The sequence below is a fragment of the Desmodus rotundus genome, chromosome 12 (assembly GCF_022682495.2).
Source record: "Desmodus rotundus isolate HL8 chromosome 12, HLdesRot8A.1, whole genome shotgun sequence".
Classification (NCBI taxonomy): Eukaryota; Metazoa; Chordata; class Mammalia; order Chiroptera; family Phyllostomidae; genus Desmodus; species Desmodus rotundus.
The window spans coordinates 33,187,254-33,206,952 of record NC_071398.1 but is presented as its reverse complement, the minus strand read 5'-3'; the positions used below and the strand labels follow the sequence as shown (position 1 = coordinate 33,206,952).

The 19,699-nt window shown below is 51.1% G+C and overlaps 2 protein-coding genes across 6 annotated transcripts; both read right to left on the bottom strand.

Annotated features, from left to right (window-relative positions):
• Positions 1–348: 348 nt before the first annotated feature.
• Positions 349–5,428, bottom strand: ALKBH6 (alkB homolog 6). 5 transcript variants are annotated; one of them, XM_024577526.2, is made up of 7 exons: positions 5,360–5,428; positions 4,506–4,584; positions 4,140–4,208; positions 2,734–2,794; positions 2,215–2,366; positions 1,882–1,998; positions 349–782 (listed from the first exon to the last, which is right to left on the bottom strand). In XM_024577526.2, the coding sequence occupies exons 2-7, from the start codon at positions 4,572–4,574 to the stop codon at positions 519–521; spliced, it is 732 nt and encodes a 243-aa protein (XP_024433294.1). In that variant the 5' UTR covers positions 4,575–4,584; positions 5,360–5,428; the 3' UTR covers positions 349–518. The 5 variants fall into 5 exon arrangements, with proteins under 5 accessions (XP_024433294.1, XP_024433295.2, XP_045041562.1 ...); XM_024577527.2 differs by having other exon boundaries at positions 4,140–4,166; XM_045185627.2 differs by having other exon boundaries at positions 2,215–2,310; positions 5,360–5,418.
• A 417-nt stretch (positions 5,429–5,845) lies between these two features.
• CLIP3 (CAP-Gly domain containing linker protein 3) lies at positions 5,846–18,074 on the bottom strand. Its single transcript, XM_024577612.3, has 14 exons — positions 17,938–18,074; positions 17,459–17,652; positions 14,036–14,175; positions 13,856–13,949; positions 13,484–13,645; positions 12,987–13,105; positions 11,872–12,108; positions 9,614–9,749; positions 9,322–9,450; positions 8,584–8,727; positions 8,390–8,513; positions 8,143–8,207; positions 7,731–7,803; positions 5,846–7,407 (listed from the first exon to the last, which is right to left on the bottom strand). The coding sequence occupies exons 2-14, from the start codon at positions 17,622–17,624 to the stop codon at positions 7,353–7,355; spliced, it is 1,644 nt and encodes a 547-aa protein (XP_024433380.1). The 5' UTR covers positions 17,625–17,652; positions 17,938–18,074; the 3' UTR covers positions 5,846–7,352.
• Positions 18,075–19,699: the final 1,625 nt, after the last annotated feature.

The window sequence follows — 19,699 nt, the reverse complement described above, 5'->3', positions numbered from 1 at the left end:
ACATCTACAGTAGGACTCACCCAGGCCTGAGGCCGATGGAGGCCCAGAAGCAGGCTCAGCTTCACCTCCTTCCAAATGAAACCTGGACCCAGGTAATTTGATGCTGGCTCAGGTGACAGTAGCATCACTTAACTCTCTAGCAGACCAGTAACTGAACTTCCCAAGCTTACCCCACCACACCTAATGGGGTTCCAGATATAACCCTGCTCCTTCAAGAGTCCTGGGTTCTACCTGGCTCATCTGACCCCCTGGCCCCAACCATCTAAGTTCCCAGACTCAGTGTTCCTCAGGAACACAAGCATCTGTCCCGCAACCGACCCCCCCCCCCCCAATCCAAAACCAAAGAAAGATTTTTGTTGGTTTATTTGAAATGAGACCTTTTTCTTTGGCTCCCACAAAGTTATTGGGAAAATAAATAACTCAGGAGAGCCCCCTCTGCCCCAGGGTTTCAAGGTTGCAGGGTCGCAGCTGTCCAGAGTTGATAGCCCAGGAAGTCTATCGGGTCCTGGGGCCAAGTGTCACTTGCTGAGGAGGAGGCCCATGCGCAGCACGCGGGGCACCCGGCGGATGGTCAGCGAGATGCGGGTGCCCCGGACCAGGCAGGCTCCAGGCTGTGCTGACTGGCAGGCAGTGGCGTTGAGTGGCAGGGAGGCTGTGTCGAGCTGGTCTACCCAGGCGGCTGCGATGCCGTGGAGGAGGCGTGTGTAGGCGGTGCCCCGGAGCACCAGTAGACTGCGGGGTTCCAGCAGCAGCGAAGTGGCTGGCCGGGGAGGGGGCCGGGGCTGCGGGGAGTATTAACGGTCAGTGGGTCCCCAGAAATGGGAGGGTGGAAGAGAAGTTAGCAAACTTTGGGAATCAGGGAGGGAGGGTCAGCAAGTCCCCAGAGACAAAGGCTGAGGGGCAAGTGTGCCCCCAGGGATCGAAGCTTTGGAGTAAAAAATCAGTGGGCCCCAGAGCCAGGGTTTCCGGGAACAGGATGGGGCTGGGGGAGGAGGATCAGCAGTCCCTTGGGAGAGGCAGGAACTAGGCTGCAGCTAGGATCTCCAAGGGGCTGCGGCTGGAACCGAGGGTTCAGTGGTCGCAGGGAGGGTGGAACTGGATTGAGGGCTTGGCGGAAGCCAGGAGGTGGGGTTGGGGGGACAGTGAGGCAGAAATGATCTGGTGTAGTCTGGGTGTATCTGTGGACATCAGGATGTTTGAGGAAACCAGCACAGTAGGCAGGGTATCGGATATCCAGGAGCATGTAGCACTAAAAAGCAAAGTCCTAAGGAGCAGCTGGAGTCAGGGTGTCCAGGGGGGTTTCTGTGAGCATTGGGGTGTTAGAAATGCATCACTCAGGGAGAGGTCAGGGAAGCTGCTGTCATAAGCAGCCCTCAGAGAGGACAGTGCCAAGGAGGATCTGGGTATGCCCTCTATGGCAGATCATACTACTGGAGTGGCAGGGGGGAGGTCAGAATTGGGGTGCCCTGTATACTAGGCAGAGTAAGGATATCTGAGAGGATGTCAGGGACACCCACAAGGGAATGGTGTTGGGGCATCTGAGGGTATTGCTGTCTGCTAAAGTACTGGGGAGCCCTGCATGGCGTGTGTAGACCGTGGGCTACTGGAGCACCCTGAATGTGTGGGGCCAAAGGATCTCTAGTGTGTCAGAGCATTCTAATCAGCAAGTGGGGGTATTGGTATATCTGTGGATATCAAGATTTCTAAGGCACCCTGCAAGCAGATGGGCTAGGTATCTAGGAAGATGTCACTCCATGAGGGAACTGAGAACATCTGGGAGGTTATCAGGGTTATCTTGTAGGCAGGTGGGATTGGGGCCTCTTAGAGGATGTGGGATGTCAGGGTGCCCACAAGTGGTTGAAGCAGTGTGCCAGGACCCACCTGCTCTGTAGGATCATCATCCTCTGGCTGCCGTGGCTCGTACAGGTCCAGCATGGTGTGGGAGCCCAGGCTGATGGTACTGACGGTCGGGTAGTACAGTGGCCCATCCTCGTGGGGCTGAGGAGTGGGCATCAGGGCTGGACAGGGCAGGAGTCCACACCTCCCACCCTCTGGGGCTTAAGGGGAGCTCCCCAGCTGGGGACAGGGAGGTGAATGCCTGGTTGGGGTGGTTCGGGTATGTGGCTGCTTAATGAGAGTAGAGGTGGGTCAACAAGATATCCTGTCCCATGATGGATTAGAGGTGTGGGGGTTGGAGTGAGGATGTGTAGTTACCATGATGCCCTCCCCAGGCAGATACTGGTTCACAAGGACGTGGTTGGCTGGGAGACCCCCAAAAAGACTGAGGTCAGATACTTTGTCCACGTAGCGCTGAAGCCATAGAGGAAGCCGCTCAGGAACCATCCCCCGGGGATGGGGGAGCCCACCTGGAGGAGGGCAATGGGGTCCTGAAAGCATCTAACCAAGAAGCCCTGACACCTCAAGCCCTGGTTAATGATATCCCAGGGTTTGGTAGCACACTGACCTCCTCAGGGACACCTGACTCTCTGGAGATCACCACCCAACCTTCCAAGGTTTCCTGATGCCTCTAAACCCCCTGGACCCTTTGAGACCCCCTACTTGTAAGGAAATCCCTAATCCCACAGGACCTCTACTGACCCCTAAGGGTTCTCCTGGCCCTTGGGACCCCTTGAACCATTAAGGGCCTCCCAATATCTTGATACTAACCAACCTGAGCCACCTGCCCCAGCCCACATTCTCAAATCACCCATACCCTGAGGCAGGAACACTTACCCCAGTTCTGTAACTTCCTCCCTGACAGCTGTGTCCACTTTGGCTTTGGGGCATTGAAGACCTGAGAGGTGGGGAGAGGGTCACTTCTTTTTCAGGACCACCCTCTGATCCTCCCACCCAAGACAACATAGAGGTCTTTACCTGAGGTGAAAATGGGTCATCTCAGTACCTATGGGATTCTCTGGGATACAGTGTTCCCAAGATTTTGTTGTTTGCCCTTTCCACTGTGGAGGCTGCTGGCCCCAAAGACCACCTCTGTCTACTAGGATCAAGAAAAGGAACCCGGGCTACACAATTGCAGTCTGAATCTACTCAGGGCTCTGGCCTGCATTGGGCACTTTTAGCCCAGTAAATGGTCTGCAGCCTGTAATTTCCTGGGCTATCTTAGAACAGTCTGACTTCTGGAACCTCCTTGTTCCTATCACCTGGGGGAGGGAATGTGCTAAATTGGGCTAACTTAGCATAGCAAAGAGTACTTTGAAAATTCTCTACTGCCAAGATCCCAAAGGTCGAGAATGGGCAATCTTCAAGAAGTCCAAGAAATCTATACCCTACTCAATACTCTCCTTGTTCCCCTTCTGGTTATGGGGCTGGAATGGACTATGTCAGCACAAGGGTCTGTGCTCTGTGGCTAACTTATTCCTGGAACTCGAACTAGACAGGACTTGTTGGAATAGCCCAGGGAAGATCTGTGCTTTATAATTAAGGCTCTGGGGCTGCAAAGGGTTATCCCAGTGCAAGAACTGAGCTTTGTAAATTCTTCTTTCCCTGAACCTTAAAAATAGCACAGGTGGTCTATGCTTGAAAACCTTGTTCTCAAGACTCTGGGGTCTATGCTGAGCTATTTCAGCAGAGGAAAGAGTTTACTCTATAACATTCTGAGGCCTGGGCTATCTCAACACAAAAGTCTGAACACTGAACATTCTTCATTCCCCTAACATCAAAGGCCTGAACTGGACTTTCTCAGCCTATATTTATAACCTCCTTTTCTCTAAGATTGCAGAATTGGGCTATCTCAGCACAGAGAGTATGGGCTCTGTAACTTCCTTATTTCTGAGGCTCTGGGCTTTTACTGGGCTATTCCAGCACAAGGAATCTGATCTCAGTAACATCCTTGTTTTGGAAGCTGGACTGGCCTATCTCAGCACAGGGAGTTTGAGCTACATAATAATACTTCCTTCCTAAGAAAAAGTTGGGTGTACCCCAAGCTTCCTGGGAAAATCTCTTTCTGATAGGCCCAGTAGGTCCTGAGAAAGGAACAGAGGAGGTGAGGGATGGGTGCTGTATGGCACTCTCCTTCCTGCCAGGATCTTCACTATAGCCTCAGGGGCTCTTACACAGGAACTAGGGGCTGGGGAAGAATCTGCAAAGAGGGGAAAAACAGACCAGAAGGAAATTGGGGTCACCTGTCGAAGCAAATATTCCTCTTCTTCCTTGGAGATGAAGTCAGGGACATAGTAGATTACAGGTGGTGCCTAGGATAAAGAGATCCCCTGTAGGTGGTGCCCTTTGACCTACCCAGGGGCCCTAGCATCCAAGAGCAGACCCATCCCTCTGTAGTGAGGTTCAGGATGTCCCCAGATAGGCCAGGGCCTGAAGTAGAGTGACCAATGTCCATTTTGGCAGTAGGAAGTGGGGGTGAGGTAAGGGGAAGAATGAACTTGGAGGAAGCAGTCCCAGATCACAAACCCAGGAGTCAGCCTGCCTATCCCCACTCTATCTCCCACCCCCTAATCCCCACCTTCACCCTCTGCACCCCGAGTCCTGACAACCTGCTCCACCCTGAATGGTTCCAGGGCTGGGACCCTGGAGTCCTGATCCTCCATCGACACCAACTCCATGCACCTAGTCCTGTGGGAAGGGGAGGACATGCTGAAGTCACCAAGCCTCCTACAATCAGGCTATGATCTGGTTTTCTGCTCTGTCATGGGTCAGGGCCTCAATTCAGCCTTCTAACCAAACTCACTCAATTTCTAAAACCCGAGTCCTCAGCCTCTCAAAAGCCACCCAGTAAGCACCCAGACTCTCTGTCTGGACACAGTGAGCACCCAGGACACCCAAACTCCATCCACCCAGGGCCTATCAAACTACATATATTTGTTTTCTCAAGGAAGAACATCTTTTCACAGAGAATATCCTTTGACCCCTCTGGCAAACTTTCTCAAGAGCTCCACAGCCTCCAGGACCCTTTTAAACATCTTAATTTGAGATCCCTTCCTAACAACTTCAGATTTGTAATCATGAGCCTCGCTCTAACAACATTGAGGATCCCCATGGACACACCTCCTGCCCCCTGCCCCCAAGTCTGATGCCCCCTTCGGGATACCATATGCCCCCAATCTGAGTCTCCCCTGCCTCATCCACTATGTTTCCTTGGATCCCCCCACTCTGGACTCACTCAGGTTTCTCTATTCGTGCGCCGCTTCACTGCAGCACCCTTGGACCTATAGCCTGAAGCATGACTCCTCTCAAACCTTTCTTTCCTGAACTCCTTTGCCCCCATGTTCTGAGTCTTCTAAGAATCCACATTCTGCGCTTCCTCGGACTCCTATGTGAGCTTCCCTGGATCCCCACCCTCAGCTCCCTCGGACCCCTATTTCCGCCCTCCGCCATCCTCAAAACTGACCGTCCACCAATGTCCCCTCCAATATCCAAACTCAACACTTCTATTCCTTTCCCAGCCGCTTCCGCATTCACGTTTCTGACGTAGGAGTCCTCAGACCAATGGGAACTCTCAAAGGCCTTAAGGGCCCGCCTTCTACCCAATCGGCGGTCTCAAGCAATATTGTCCTGCTCCTTCAACCTTGTCCAGTGATAGGATGCGCCTCTCGGCCTCTGAGCCACTGGGACCTTTCAGATACTCGTCTACGTCTAGCACCGACCAATCAGAGTTACAGGACCGAACCCGTCCACACTGCGGAGTGGGCCTGGATGGGAGGGGCAGCCATGATGACTGCGGGAAGACGACTGTTTGGACTTCTTGCAGGCTACATGATCCTATGCCCGTGCTGCAGGGAGATGAGATTGAGGAAAGGACTTCCTCTCTCATCCTCTCCCAGCAGCGATACAGAAGCTGGGCTGTAATTCTCCACACATAGGCCCGACACAGAGAAACCATAGAAACGTCTTTATTGAATGAGGCAGGGGTCATGCTGAGTTCTGAGACATGCAGTGAAGGGGCAGTCGTGAGCTGTCCTTGGTAATGAGGCCCCTAGGTTCGCATTGGACTCCCTGGGCCTTCAGGTTCTCCCTTGACTGTTGGTCAGGCCTGGGTGCTGTTAAGTCCTTTGGGGCCAATGACTCAGATTTGGTGTTTTAGACCTATGATCAGAACGGAGGTTGAAATGGGGGCTCCAGGATGTGGGGTCCTCTCAAGGCCATGGGGTCCTTCATGTATAAAGACATGAAGGCTTTAGGATTTGGAGTTCCATTAAAGGTGGGGCTCATGGAATTTGGGTGTCTTGAGATCCATGACTCAGGGCATTGAGGTCCTCCAGTTTTCAGGAATGCGCATTCCTGTTTGAGGTCTCCTGGTGCCAGTGAATAGGGCTTAAGGTGCTATGGGGAGCCTGGGATGCAGGCCCGGACTGCAGTCTCCTCCATTCCAGGCAGGACCTCCACAATTGGGGTTTCCTAGGGGGTTAGGATTGGATTTTACAATTTGGGATTCTCTGGGGATTTTAAAATTTCATGGTTTGGGGGTCCTGGGAATTAGGGCCCTAGGATCTTCCAGGGGCTATAGGACTTGAGGGCACAGGGGAGTCTGGGATGTATATCCTGGGGTTTGGGATCCCCAGTCTCAGAATGGGGGCTCCAAATTTTAGGGTCCCCCAAAGGGGGCAGTTATCACTTTAAAAATAGAGAATTTTCTGGAAACCTGGCCAACACAGGGGCTGTGGGCCATGTTGAGTGGGCTTCATACAAGGCACTGGGGGTTTCTTGAGGGTGCAGAGGGTAGGAATACTTTTGGGGGAAGGGTCCTGTAATTAGCACTTTCAGGACTATTTTGGTTTCTGTAAATTGGGAGTGACAGAGGTCTGGTATATGTCTCTCTTTGAAGGGTAAGAGCAGGGGTCATTGTTAATGGAGGTGGGGTCTCAGATTGCAGTGTAAGGGTTTCCAGGTAACAATGGGGGATCACATCTTGAGTGAACTGATGTTAAATGCGGGATAGTGACAAAGGTCTGTAACTGTAGCTCTGAAGATGTGACCTGTGTTTATTTCAAGGGGACTTGATGGGAAGGGGTCTTTTTTAGCGGGAGAAGGACCTGTGGTAAGTGACTCAGGAATGTTCTGCTGTGGTGCATTATGTGGAGAAGGTCACCATTTGGGATGAAGTGGATATCTGTTATTGGGGGCTCTGCTCTGAGGGGTTGAGATAGGGACTAGTTTGAAGGAGCTACACTCAGGGAATCTTTTTCTTGGTAACATGGGGTCTGTATTTAGGGGGTTATCATGGGGGAATCTGTTAATAATGGGGCCTCAGTGATCAAGGGCTGGCTAATTGGAGTCTCTATTCTGAATGTGTTACTGGGAATATCTATCTCAGGGTGACTTGGGGGCTCCTTGTGTCAAGACATTCTATAGGGGGCTGTCTCTTTGTCAGGTGTCCAGGGCCTCTAAGACTGCATCTCCGCCCTCAGCATCCAGGGAAACCAGCAGCAGAAGAGCAATCTGGAAAGGAGAACCATGCATCAACCCGATGCAGGGGTGGGAACATCTGGGTCTATCTCCCTCAGCTCTCCCCCAAGTATTTGGAATTTGCCCTTGCTGGATTCTGCCTCTACCTCTTTGGCTATGCCTTCTTAGGCACCTGTGGAGGGTATTTTGCCTCTTCTACCTGCCCCTTAAAAGCTGAAGTCTCTAAAATTCAGTGTGGGGCCTCATTCCCTAAAGACTGTTTTTGGGTAAGCTAACTAGTCACAAGTTTTCCTGTCCTCTATTTCTAGCCCCAACCAGAGCTCCAGACCCCTGTGTCCAATGGCCTGGCTACACACCTGGAGATTGAGTTCTCTGATGCGATGTCCTTTGGGGTCCGGACTGTCGTGAAGGTGCGTTTGGGCTGCATCACTGAAGGGGAGGGCAAGGTCTCAGGTGAGGGGATGATAGACCCACCTGTACCCTTAATACCCACCCAGACTCCTGGACCCCACATTCCTAATAGCCATCTGAACCTCTTTTGTCAATAATATCCTCTGTGTCCTCCAATACCTACATATGTTCCCAGTGCCTACCCAGAGTCTTGTCATTAACATCCCCATATCACATAGCGCTTGTCCTCTTAGGGATACTGTTTCATCATTTTCCTAGTCCCCGTATTTCCAGTTGAATCGTGGAGATTCTGTCACTAGCATAATCCTCCTATCCTACCTATAAACCCTCCTCCCCACACTCTAGCACCCAACTCACTTGTCACTTGATGCACTTTTTTGGCTCCCACATTGTCCCCAAGGGGGTCAGTGGATCCACCAATCCTGGGGAGACACAAGGCGTGGAAGGAGTCAGAGCCACAGAAGCCAGGGTCTGACCTGGAGATGGGGGCCGGTGGCCCACGCAGAAAGACTTCGGGTGTGGGTATGGGTATCCACACTGTCCTACTAGTTCAGGAGGGGAGTTCTGTGTGGTGCCTTAGGTTAAGGTCAGAGTTTGGGCTCACCTCTGAATTCGGGATGCTGGTGCAAAGACTCCATGTCTTGGGGGGCAGGTGAAGTACCGGACACCAAAGACAGAGCCATCATGCTTTCCCGTAGGCTGGTCTAGCTCAATACCATACCAGTAACCTGAAGCAGAAGAGTGTCAGGATACCTCGAGGCCTGCCTCCCCTGAGGCCCTCTAGATCCCCATTCTCACCTGGGGCAAAGTCTGTCTTCCCGTAGAAGCGTACAACCCCTTGCTTTTGGCCTGCTACAAGAACTTGGTCTCCAACCTCGGCCTTGGCTCCCTCATGCTGCTGCAGGCTACCCAGAGATGGGGATGATGGGGGCTTCTTCTTGCCTGGGGGTGGAGGATATAGGCGTGGGGTGGGGCTTCCAGACACCTGCCCTGGGGACCATGCCACCAGAAAGCCCCAAGGCAGGAATTCTGTCCTAGCTCCAATCAGAGGAACTCCAGAGTCTTCCCCAGAACTGCAGGGCTTTGGGTGTAGAGGGAAATCCCAGCTGAGTTAAGAACTGGGAGAACCCCAAAATCTTTTCTCAAAGCTGAGGATATTTGGGCCAAAGGAAAAAATGAGTCACAGAAGTCAGGAACCCAGAAATTGTCCTTTTAAAATACAGGAGGGAGCTGGGTCTGAGGACAGTAGATACTCAAGTCACTAAAGCTAGGAACCCAAAATATTCTTCCCTAAAACTGGGGGAAAACTTTTGGGCCTAAAGTGATAGAAGACAGAGAACTCACAGGTCCTTCCAAGAACTGGGTGGGGGCAGTACTAAGTCAAAGTAGAAACTGAGTTAAAGAAATCAGGACTAAAGGTCATCCTGTAAAACTCGAGAGTTTGGGCCTGGGGAGAACCTGGGCCACAGAAGCTGGCCTACCCACAGATTATCCCCAAGACTGGCTCTGCTCACCCCCCAGGGCTCCCTCTCTGACCTTTGTGTTCCCTGCGGCCTTTGCCAGTGACACGGGAGAAATCCATCCGGGGAGTACGAGGTGTGGAGGTGACTGATGAAGGGGGTGCGTCCACTGCCTTGGAGATCTTGGACACAGAGGCAAAGAGACCTGGGGGGGATAGAGCTTGGGCTGGGAGTTGTCCAAGTCTTTGCCCTATGCCCTATGCCCTCCGCCCCACCACCATCCCCCAAGCCTCATTACCAGTCGGCAACATCCGAACTATTAAGTGGACCTCACCCACCACTCCTTTTGGGCCCCTGGTGGGACTGACCCTGCTTGGGAGGGCAGATGAAGTACCGGACACCACCAACACTGCCATCATTCTTGCCCTCAGGTTCGTCCAGCTCCACGCCCACCCACTGGCCACTGGCAAACTCCGTAGTCCCGCAGAACCGCAGTGTGCCCGTCTGAGGAAACAAGGGAGGATATGGTTTAGGGAGGCCATGATATATCACTGGCACACAGGCATCGTGGTGAGGTAGATGAGGGAGCCCCAGGTTCAAATCTCAGCTCAGACATCACCATTTATTGGCTATATGACTTAACACCTCACTGTGTCTCAATGTCTTTATCTATAAAATAGGAATAGAAACTGTGCCCACCTTACAGGGTTGTTATAGAGCTGCCTGTCCAGTGCAGTAAATAACCACTAACCAAAATATGATGATTTAAGTAAAATTAAATTAAAATTTCATTTCCCCAATCACACCAGCCACATTTCAAGTGTTTAATAGCCACATATGGCTTGTGGCTACTCCATTGGACAGCGTAGACACAGAACACTTTCGTCATCACAAAAAGGTCCATTGCACAGGGCTGTTATAGAAAAATGAAAGCCCCCAGGACAGGCCGGGAACTGAGTAAGAGGTTAGTAAGTATTGAGTACTATTATCCTGTAACTTTGGTCCAGGGACCTCCCAGACCAGTTTCATCTGGAAAATTTGGGTAACAATCTACCTCCTAGGCTGACTGTCTGGTTGAAACATTTTTTATATAAAGTTGCTTAGCTGCAGTGAGTATGGTTACCGTTGTATGAGGCTCCTTCACCTTTCTAAGTCTGTTCCCTGTCTATAAGATGGGCTAACTACAAGTGCCACTTTGTAGGGTTAGCATGGGAATCTCGGCAGTGCCTGGCACACAAAGAGCACTTAGAATGCACCAGGCCCTGTTCTAAGGGCTTTACACATTTTAACTAATTTAAATCTCATACCACACTCTGAGGTAGGTACTGTTATTAGCTCTGTTGTACAGATGAAGGAACTGATGCCCAGAAAGGCAGAATCACTGGCCTCAGGCCCCAGAACTGGTTAAGATATGCCTCAGTAAATCCCTGAGCCTGAGCTCAAAATCACTGTGCTGTGACAGTTTTCTAAGGAGTAGGGATAGTTATTACATGTCCTCAGACAAAGAGTTTCACCTCTTTGAGCCTCTTACAGTCTTCTGGATTGTGAAATGGGGAGAGTGAACTCATTCTTCTTTTAGAATTGTCACATGAATTTGATTATGTCATATACAGAAAGCTTTCCAGATGGGGCTGCATGCATACAAAAAAAGATTAGGAAACAAAGTGAATTCTATGGCTTCTCACAAGATATAAAAGAAATTTTCTTTACAAGAAATAAAATCCAGATTTCTTCCAGTGGCCTGCAGGTCTGGTATGATCAGCCCCTGTTGACCTCTCTACGTATTCTTCCCTCCTGCCTAGCTGGGCCTCTGTACCAGCTGTTAGCATCCCATATTTTTGCAGGGTGAGTTCCTTCCCATCTCAGCTCAGACATCACCTCCTTAGAGAAGCACTCTTAGAGAACCCAGTCAAAACCACCTCTACCTTTAGCCAGGGATAATTTACTAAATCTAAACACTTAATGATTTTCAAAGTCCTTGTTGCTACCAGAAATGATCTTAACTATGGGTTTACTTTATTGACAGTCCCTCCTTCATTAGAAATGAAGCTCCATGAGAGTGAGTCTGGGGCTGACAGTCCTTTATCCCCAAGAATGGGCTGGGTCAGGCATGGAGCCTGAGGAACACCAGCAAATGAATCAAAGTTGGAATGCCTAGATGAAGATTCTCTCTGCCCTCTGCCCCTTTTCACCTGCTTGCCCTACCTGAGACCCTCTTCTCCTGGCTCACTCCTCCTCTTCAAGTGGGTACATCTCCTAGCATACCCCTGATTGTTCTGATCTGTACATGTTCCCCAAAGTACTGACTACTCTGGAAGCAGAGGTGAGGCCTGACTGGGGAACACAGAGGCCAGGGGACCCAGATGGAGCAGAGCTGCAATGACCACTCTGATTGTGCTTCCCCATGACAGTCACAACTGCTCTGGACTGTCACTGTCAGTTGAGGGAAATCTGTCTTCCCCCTTGGACTGAGACCTCAGCCCAGAGTGAAGCACAGAAGAGGCACTCACAGAACAACTGTCAGGTAAAATAAAAACTGCGTGGCTCATTGGGAGGGTGCCCAAAAACCCAGTTCCTAGGGATGACGGCTGAGTTGTGCCCTCCCCTACCCAATCTAGTCCCTGACCTTCTGGCCATCCAGCAGCACGCGGTCTCCCAGACGCAGGCCCAGTGCGCTGAGCATGAGATTGCCTGGGACGTTGTCATAGTTGGGTAGCGTGACCTTGGGGAGAGCGCAGGAGAGTGGCACAGCCTCCTCCAGCAGTGTCCGTAGCTCCTTGGCCACCAGCGCCGCCTCTGCCTTATCCAGGGACATGTCCATGGGGTCTGGGACCACCTCCGCTGGCACCTGCCCCTTTCGGTTCTGAGGGCCAATGGGAAGATAGGAGCAAGGACTCAGTGGCAAAGGCTGTATCCCCACTGAACCCATGCCCTGAGACCCCAGGTCTAGGTGAAGCAGAGGCCAACATGGGACTAAGAAGGGGTGGGGCATTAAGGTTCAGATCTCAGTCTGTGAATGTCAAGTGATTGGAGGTGGGACTAGGGGTGGAGCTGACAGGAAATGAAGTTTACAGTTAAAGTATTGTAGGTCATGCCTTTAGGGAGGCCATGGCCCCAGAGACCCATAGCCAGGAATGGGGCCACGTGAGGAATGAACATTGAAAACGGGCTCCTATAGTACTGAGTCAGTGGTCCAACTGAGCTAGTGGGAAGGAAGTGAGGCAGGGCCTCAGGGGCACAGGTGTCACCCCGTAATATCTGTGCAGGGATGCTGCAGAGTAAGCTGGTGTTAAAGATAGGACCTAGAAATAGACAGGTTGGGGTCGAAGATCATATTGAGGGCTTATGTGGGGCCCAATCCTCTCATTCACCAAGCATCCCACTCGACTTGCTTCATGATCTCTAAATGCTGTCTATACACAGCCATAGGGTCAGCCAGGACTGAAAAAAGATATTCCTTGCTGGGTGACCCTGGACAAATCACTCACTCACTCTGCCTCAGTTTTCCCATTGTAAAATAGCACTCATAATACAGTTCACCTGACATATCATGAACACTAAGTAAATGTCAGCTATTATTTCATTTCTTGAATGTACAGATGATCTTTGTAAAGTTTTGAGAGCTTCCAGAGACACAGGTGGTCAGGGCCCCCCTCATCCTCTGCAGATGCCTGCTGGCCTAGAAGGGAACGGGGGAGGAAGGAGAAGGAACATAACAGTGCTGGGCCAGGGTGGCAGTACCCGCAGTGCTGGGTTGGCACCGTGCTCCAGCAAACATTTGGCTGCGCCCAGGCACAGGTTGGAGGCAGCGATGTGCAGGGCTGAGCCATGGTTGAAGTCACTGCACGTGGAGTTCACCACTGGGAGGTAGGCAAGAAGAGAGATCTGGGTGAGCGTCCTTGACACTCCAGGCATCCCCCTACCTTCCAACCTCCAGAAATCCATCTCTTAATCCACAGGCCCCAGTGCCTCCCACACAACCCCACCCCTCCCTATGAGGTCCAGCCCTGCCCAAGGGTAGAAGACCACTGAATCCCATCTCCAATTCCTCCTATGACCAGCCTCCCACTATCTCCTCAATTTGGTCCCCCTCCCTACCCAGCCAAGATTCCATCACTTGGTATCCCTCCTTCTTCACGCCACGTCCCCACCCCCATAACCTGGGGCATCCTCCTTCTGTTTCCAGGCCTCCTCCCTCACTGGGTCCTGGTCCCCTCATCCCAGCCTTCCCCCCTCACCTCGTGGCCGTGCACCCTTTAGCAGCACACGCACGAGGTCGGGCACGTCGAAATAGGCCGCGTAGTGCAGAGCATTCATGTTGGTCCAGCGGCTGCGCAGGGTCACGTCTGCACCCAGCGCCAGCAGCTGCTGTGAGAGGCGCACTGCCGCAGTGGGGTCCCCTGCATCACAGGCTGGGTCAGCCTGTGTGACCTCCTCTACAGCAAGCGCCCAGGGCATGGGGAAGGCCCTGGGCTTCAGGGACTACACTTTGGGATCTTAGGCTGTGGGTTCAGAGGGCATATGAGGACTAGGGTTCTGGATGGTTTTGAAGGTGTTGGGTCTGGGGGCCTAGATTTGGGGGCACATGGTTTAGGGGTCTGGACTCTCACCAACTCCATGGGCCCCGGCCTTGCAGGCATAATGGAGCAGTGTCATATCAGTCAGCCCATCACGATCATTCACATGGCAGCCTCGACGCAGAATCTGGGAGTACCAGAGGGCCAGGGAAGGTTACTCAAACATGCAAGGGACTCCATCCTCTCCCTCCCTGGCCTCCCCAGTGTTCTTACCTCGTTGCCAATGACATCAATCTTGTGCTGTACTTGGGGCACCCACTGGCGCACAATGGCAAACAGCTCTGGGATGGTGGTCTGCGGGTCAAACAGAATCTCCTGGCACGCTGGGTCATTGGGGTCGAAGAAGGTGAAGGCTGAGGTAGCAAGAGGTCTAAAGTCACCCCAGGCAAGCTGACGACCTTCCATCCTGAGGCAGGGGAGGCTCTAGGTCTCTGTCTTTTGGACCCTCTATAAGGTAGGGTTTCAAACTAATGGCACATAGGCCACAAGCATATTCCATGTAGCCTGCATGAAATTTCAAAGTCAGGAGGTTTCACATAAAAATCTGGACACCCAGGATGTCTTGAAAAATTGGAAGACTGGGCAGTTCCCACAGAGCAGCAAATACCATCTTCTGAATCAAGAGTGTTGCCCTGGCTGGTGTGACTCAGTGGATTGAGTGCTGGCCTGTAAACTGAGAGGTTGCCGGTTTGATTCCCAGTTAGGGCACAAGCCTTGGTTGTGGGCCAGGTCCTAAGTTGGGGGCATGTGAGAGGCAACCAATTGATGTATGTCTAGCACATCAATGTTTCTCTCCCTCTCTTTCCCCTTCCCCTCTACCTAAAAATAAATAAAATCTTTAATAATAAAATAAAAGAGTGTGGTAAGGAGTGGTAGCACCCTTGAGTCTGCGTGCCCAAGGAAGCTTCTAGTGCACTGTTGCCCTGACAGATTATGGGGACAGTTTGGTCAAATCTCCAGAGGAAAAATAAAAAACAGAAATCCAGGTTTTTAAGAAAAATCTGCCCAATTTTTCAAATGCTGTGTAGTCCACATAAAATGTATGCATGGTTAGGATCCAACCTGTAGCCAGCCAGGGTGGTGCCCATAAGGACTTCTATCTCCCCCGATTAGACTCTGATGAGTGTTGCTCTCTGTAGTAACATCGGCACCCAGCTTAGGATCTGGCCTATGGCAGGAACTCAGTGCATGTTGAGTGAATGAGTAATGAATGACCAGATGATACAGAGCCCAGTGAAGTGCTGCACAGGTGTCTCCAGGAATTAGTCTTTTAAAATACCTGTCACAAAACAGCACTCCTTGGCTCAGAATGCTGCACTAGCTCCACATGCAGAATATAGACCACAGTCCTTCCCACCGTCTACAGGTCCTGCACAAACTGGCCTCATCTGTTCTCTACCCTCACTGCCTCACTCATTCCCTTCCAGCCACACTGGCCTCTTTCTGTCCTTCCAACACACTAGACAAACTCCTGTCTTAGGGGCTTTGTACTTGCTGTTTTTCTTGCCTGGGGCAATCTTCCCTCACATCTTCTCAAGGCTTTCCAGGTCTGTGCTCAAATGTCACCTCTTCAGAGAAGTCTCCCTGATCACCCTATTGAAATAAGCACTTCTGCCTTCTCCATCTTCTACCTTTGCTTATTTCTTTATTCACAGCACATATCACTACTTAACTTGTTTACACCTTCCTCCCTCCTTTTCTCCCTCCCTCTTTCCTTCTGTTTCTCTTCTTCCCTTTGTTCTTCTTTTTTATATATGTGTGAGTATATATAATATTTTATTTTATTATCACTCTATTATAGTTGTCCCAATTTTTCTCCCTTTGCCTTCTTCCGATCAGCCCATCCCCCCCCCCCCCACACTAGTCTCCCTCAGTAGGGTATAAGCGCAACACTTCCATTCTGCCTTGGTCCCTCCCTTATCCCCAAGGCCCAGCACAAAATCTGGCATGGAGTAGGTGTTCAGTTAATCTCTGCTTAATTAATGTACAAATTTAATAAACAAATACATGAGTTCCTCTTAGTGTCCACCTTAGCCCTCTGTCTCTCCTGTACCACATTTCCAGATTCCTTCACCTTCTGTGGCCAATCCTGCTTGTCTTACAAGCAGTATTCCTGGGGAGGGGTCGGGTGGGGGAAAGCCCAGACCTTCTCACTTCCCACCAGGTCAGAGGCCCTGGCCACATCTAGTCCCATTTCCAAAGGAGATTTTCCAGTTTCTGAGGTGGATTCCCTGCCCCCACACCCAGATTACTTTCTTATTTTTCTATCAGACTGAGGTTAACTAGTTGCCTCTCTGAGCCACCTCTAGTGGGAGACATTTCCTTAGCTTCTGACCCTCACAGCCAATGTCTTCTAAAAGCCCCTTCTTATATCCAATTCCAGATGAGCCCCACCCTTGCTAACGTGTAGCCAGAGGGAGCTTTTAAACATATAAATCAGACCTACCGCTCCTCTGCTTTTAAACCATCCCTCAAATGCTCTCCCCCAATCACACTGAGAGTATATCCAAAGTCCTCACTGAGGTCTTTTAAGCCCCTTTTAGATCTAGCCATTGCCAACCTCTCACTTGAACTCTGATCACTCCCTGACTGCAGCTCGATGAGCTTCTTTTTGTTCCACGCTCAGTTCTGTTACAAACCCAGGGCTCTGTAGTTGCTGCTTTCTGCCTGGAACTTTCTTTCTGCAGCTGTCCTACGGCTGATTCCTCCTCATGCTCTGGGTCTCAGCCTAAATGCTACCTCATCTGTAAGACCCACCCTGACCTCTCTGTCTCAAGTTGCTGCCCCCTGGCTGTTCTCTATTTTTATTTCTATCTTTTATTTCTTTCATAGCACTTACTCCAACCTGAACTTATCTGATTTATTGATGTTTGTTATTTAGTCTTTCCTCTCCTGAGAGAAGGGATCATCCCTGGATTGTTCACCATTAAATCTGTATCACCCAACATACGGCTTCTCACAGAGTGGTAGCAGTAGATAAATACTGCTTGATGATTAGACACTTTCAGTTTCTCCAAGATGCCACTCTCTCAGCTCCACAACCGCCTTCCTCGGAGCCTTTACTTCTGCACTTACCTCTCCCAGGACCCCTTTCCCTGACCCTTCCCTAATTAACTACCAACTCATCCTTAGGTCTCCCTCAAATGTTACTTCCTCAGAGAAAACATGTCTTAACAAGCTCTTGCAGTATCCCGTTCTTCACAAACACAATTCTCATCATGTCTTGTAATTACATATTTATATTATTATATTTATCTGTGTGGTCATTACTGAGACCTGTGAGTCCTCTCAGGGCAAAGACTGGGTCTGTCTTGTTCCATGCTGTGCCACCAACTCCTAGCACAGAGCCAGATCTATAGTAGGCTTTCGACAAATATCTGGTGAATGACTAAATGACTGAATGATGTATCATGAGCCAAAGATTAGGCTTATTCCAAAACCATTCTCCAATGAATGAATGAATGAATGAAGGGGGCGGGGGGGAGGAATGCAAGGAAGGACTCAGCAGCTGAGACTGCTTGGGCCCACCTTCAAATACCCCAGAATCCTCCCACAATCACCACCAGCAGAGCTCAGCCCAACTTCCCTGGCCATCTAAAAGCTCCAGGCTGGATTCCAGGGTGGGACGGTGGTTACCATAGTCCTTGGGGAGGGGGGCAGGTGCAGAGGGGTGCACAACAGGCTTCTGCCGGCGCTCCTGGGTGGGGCTGGGAGCCTCGGGAACCGGCTCATCCTCCTCATCCTCTTCTTCCTCCTCGTCCCGGAGTGGCGGGGCCATCGGGGCAGGATCGGTCTTAGTCATGATCCCCAGTGGCCCTTAGAGGAGCAGCCTTAAGGCAAATTGTGGAGGCAAAGGTCAGTTAAAGAGGGCACCCCACAGGCTCCAGAATCCGAGCCCACAGAAGCTCCCAGGGCCCCACCTCTGGATTTGGGGCAATCATAAGGTCACCCGTTACCCATTAGAGGACTCTGGTATGTGGGCCCAGCCCCCCATTCTTCTCCTCTAGCATCAGGGCCCTCACTCTCGGCCGCCCTGTCGCTGGGTTTGTTTATCTCTGGACGCACTGCGCTTCGACCCTCCCTTTTTCCGCAGGCCTGCCCTCTATCCATCTTACCTTGTGCAGACCGGGCTGGAGACCAAAGCTGAGACTGAGGGTAGTGGAGAAATGGGGTGTTAGTTTCAGGGGAAGTGATGGGTACAGAGGAGACAGAGAGAAGGGGACAAGGCACGGACACCGATGGGGGAGGGGGGATGGGGGGAGAGGGAGGGGCGCCGAAGGCGCATGCGCCGTTTTACTCCCACTTGGTGCGGGGGAGATACTGGGAGGCTGCTTGTATTTATGAACAAGCTGGAAGATCTGCCGGGAAGGGGACAGACCCAGAGGATGGGGGTGAGGAAGAAGTGGCTACGGAGAAGGATGTGAGACACGGAGACAGAAGGGGAGGTGAAGTGCAGACAAGGGTAAATAAAAAGACAGGAATGGGAAAGCCGGCACAGTGCTTTCTGACCCCCCACCCCCATGATGGAGCCTTCCTGTATGCCTGCAAACCAGGCCAATTTGGTCAGGGGATCTCATTGTTGGTGGCGATGGGTGTTTTCTATCAGTGAGATCTCAGACCTGACTCCTTCTCCATGTTCGCCCTGTATAAGGGATGTCTTAGAGAGATGATTGCTATCACCATCGTTGTCATTCTCATCACACAGTACTCACACAGCACTTACCAGACCCAGAAAGGTTAAGCCACTTGCCCAAGGGCACACAGCAAGTAGGTGGTGGAGCGGAGACTTGTAACCAGGCAGTCTGGGCTTTTAATCACCATGCTACATGGCTGTAGCAGAGTCTAGAGGACTCAGAACCCATATTTTCACCAGGAAAGCCTCCTGGAGTCAGCCCAGGGCCCAGGCCTTCCTGGATACATTATCCTAGCTTGGCTGTCATACCTGCCTGGCTGTGGCCTGCACTGCCCATAATAGTTCCAGCCTGAACAGGACTGGGAAACTTTGTCTTCTACCCTTCATCCTTTTAATGGGCAGGGCCAATAGTTCCATCTCCAAAATATTTCCAGAATTGTATCCCTCACCCCCTACTCCCGTCCCCCTTCTGGGTCCATCCTTCATCTTCCCTCACCTAGAACGTGGCAGCACTTCTCCCTGTCATCCTGCTCCTCCCTTCCCCCTAGAGCTTGCACCCTGTATGCAACCAGATGGACCTAGCATGTATCACATCAGGGCATTCCTCTTAGAGGCAGGGGCTTGCTGACCTCACTCCAGGTACAAGCCAATGTTCTCAACCACAGCCCACGGGCCCTATGTGAATTTTCCCCTGTCATCTCTCCAATCTCCTCTCTCACTCTCCCCCCTTATTCACTCCACTCAAACCACACTGGCCTTGCTCCTCCCCATCTAGGACTTTTACACTGGTTTTTCCTTCTGCCTGGAATGCTCTTCCCCCACATATTTGGTTCCCTCTTTCCCTTCTTTTAGGATTTTACTTACTGGTGCCTTTTTAGTAAAACCTTCTCTGCAATAAAATTGCACACACACCTCACCACACCCACACACTTACTTCCCTCCTTGCTTTAGTTTTCACCATAGCAACACTGTTCTCCTTCAGCTAATAACCTTAGATGTTAGACATTTGCAGGGGCTCTTCTCCCTGGAACATCCATCCCACATACCTTCCAGGGCTTCTCATCATCCAGGGCTCTACTCAAATGTTGTCTCCTTAGAGAGTTTTCTTCTCCAACACCACTCCCTGCCCCATTCCATTGCATTTTCATACATTCTTAATGCACTTATCATAATCTAAAATAATCTTGTTTATTAGGTTACTAGTTCATCTTCTACTCAAGCAGAATGTAAGCACCATGAATGCA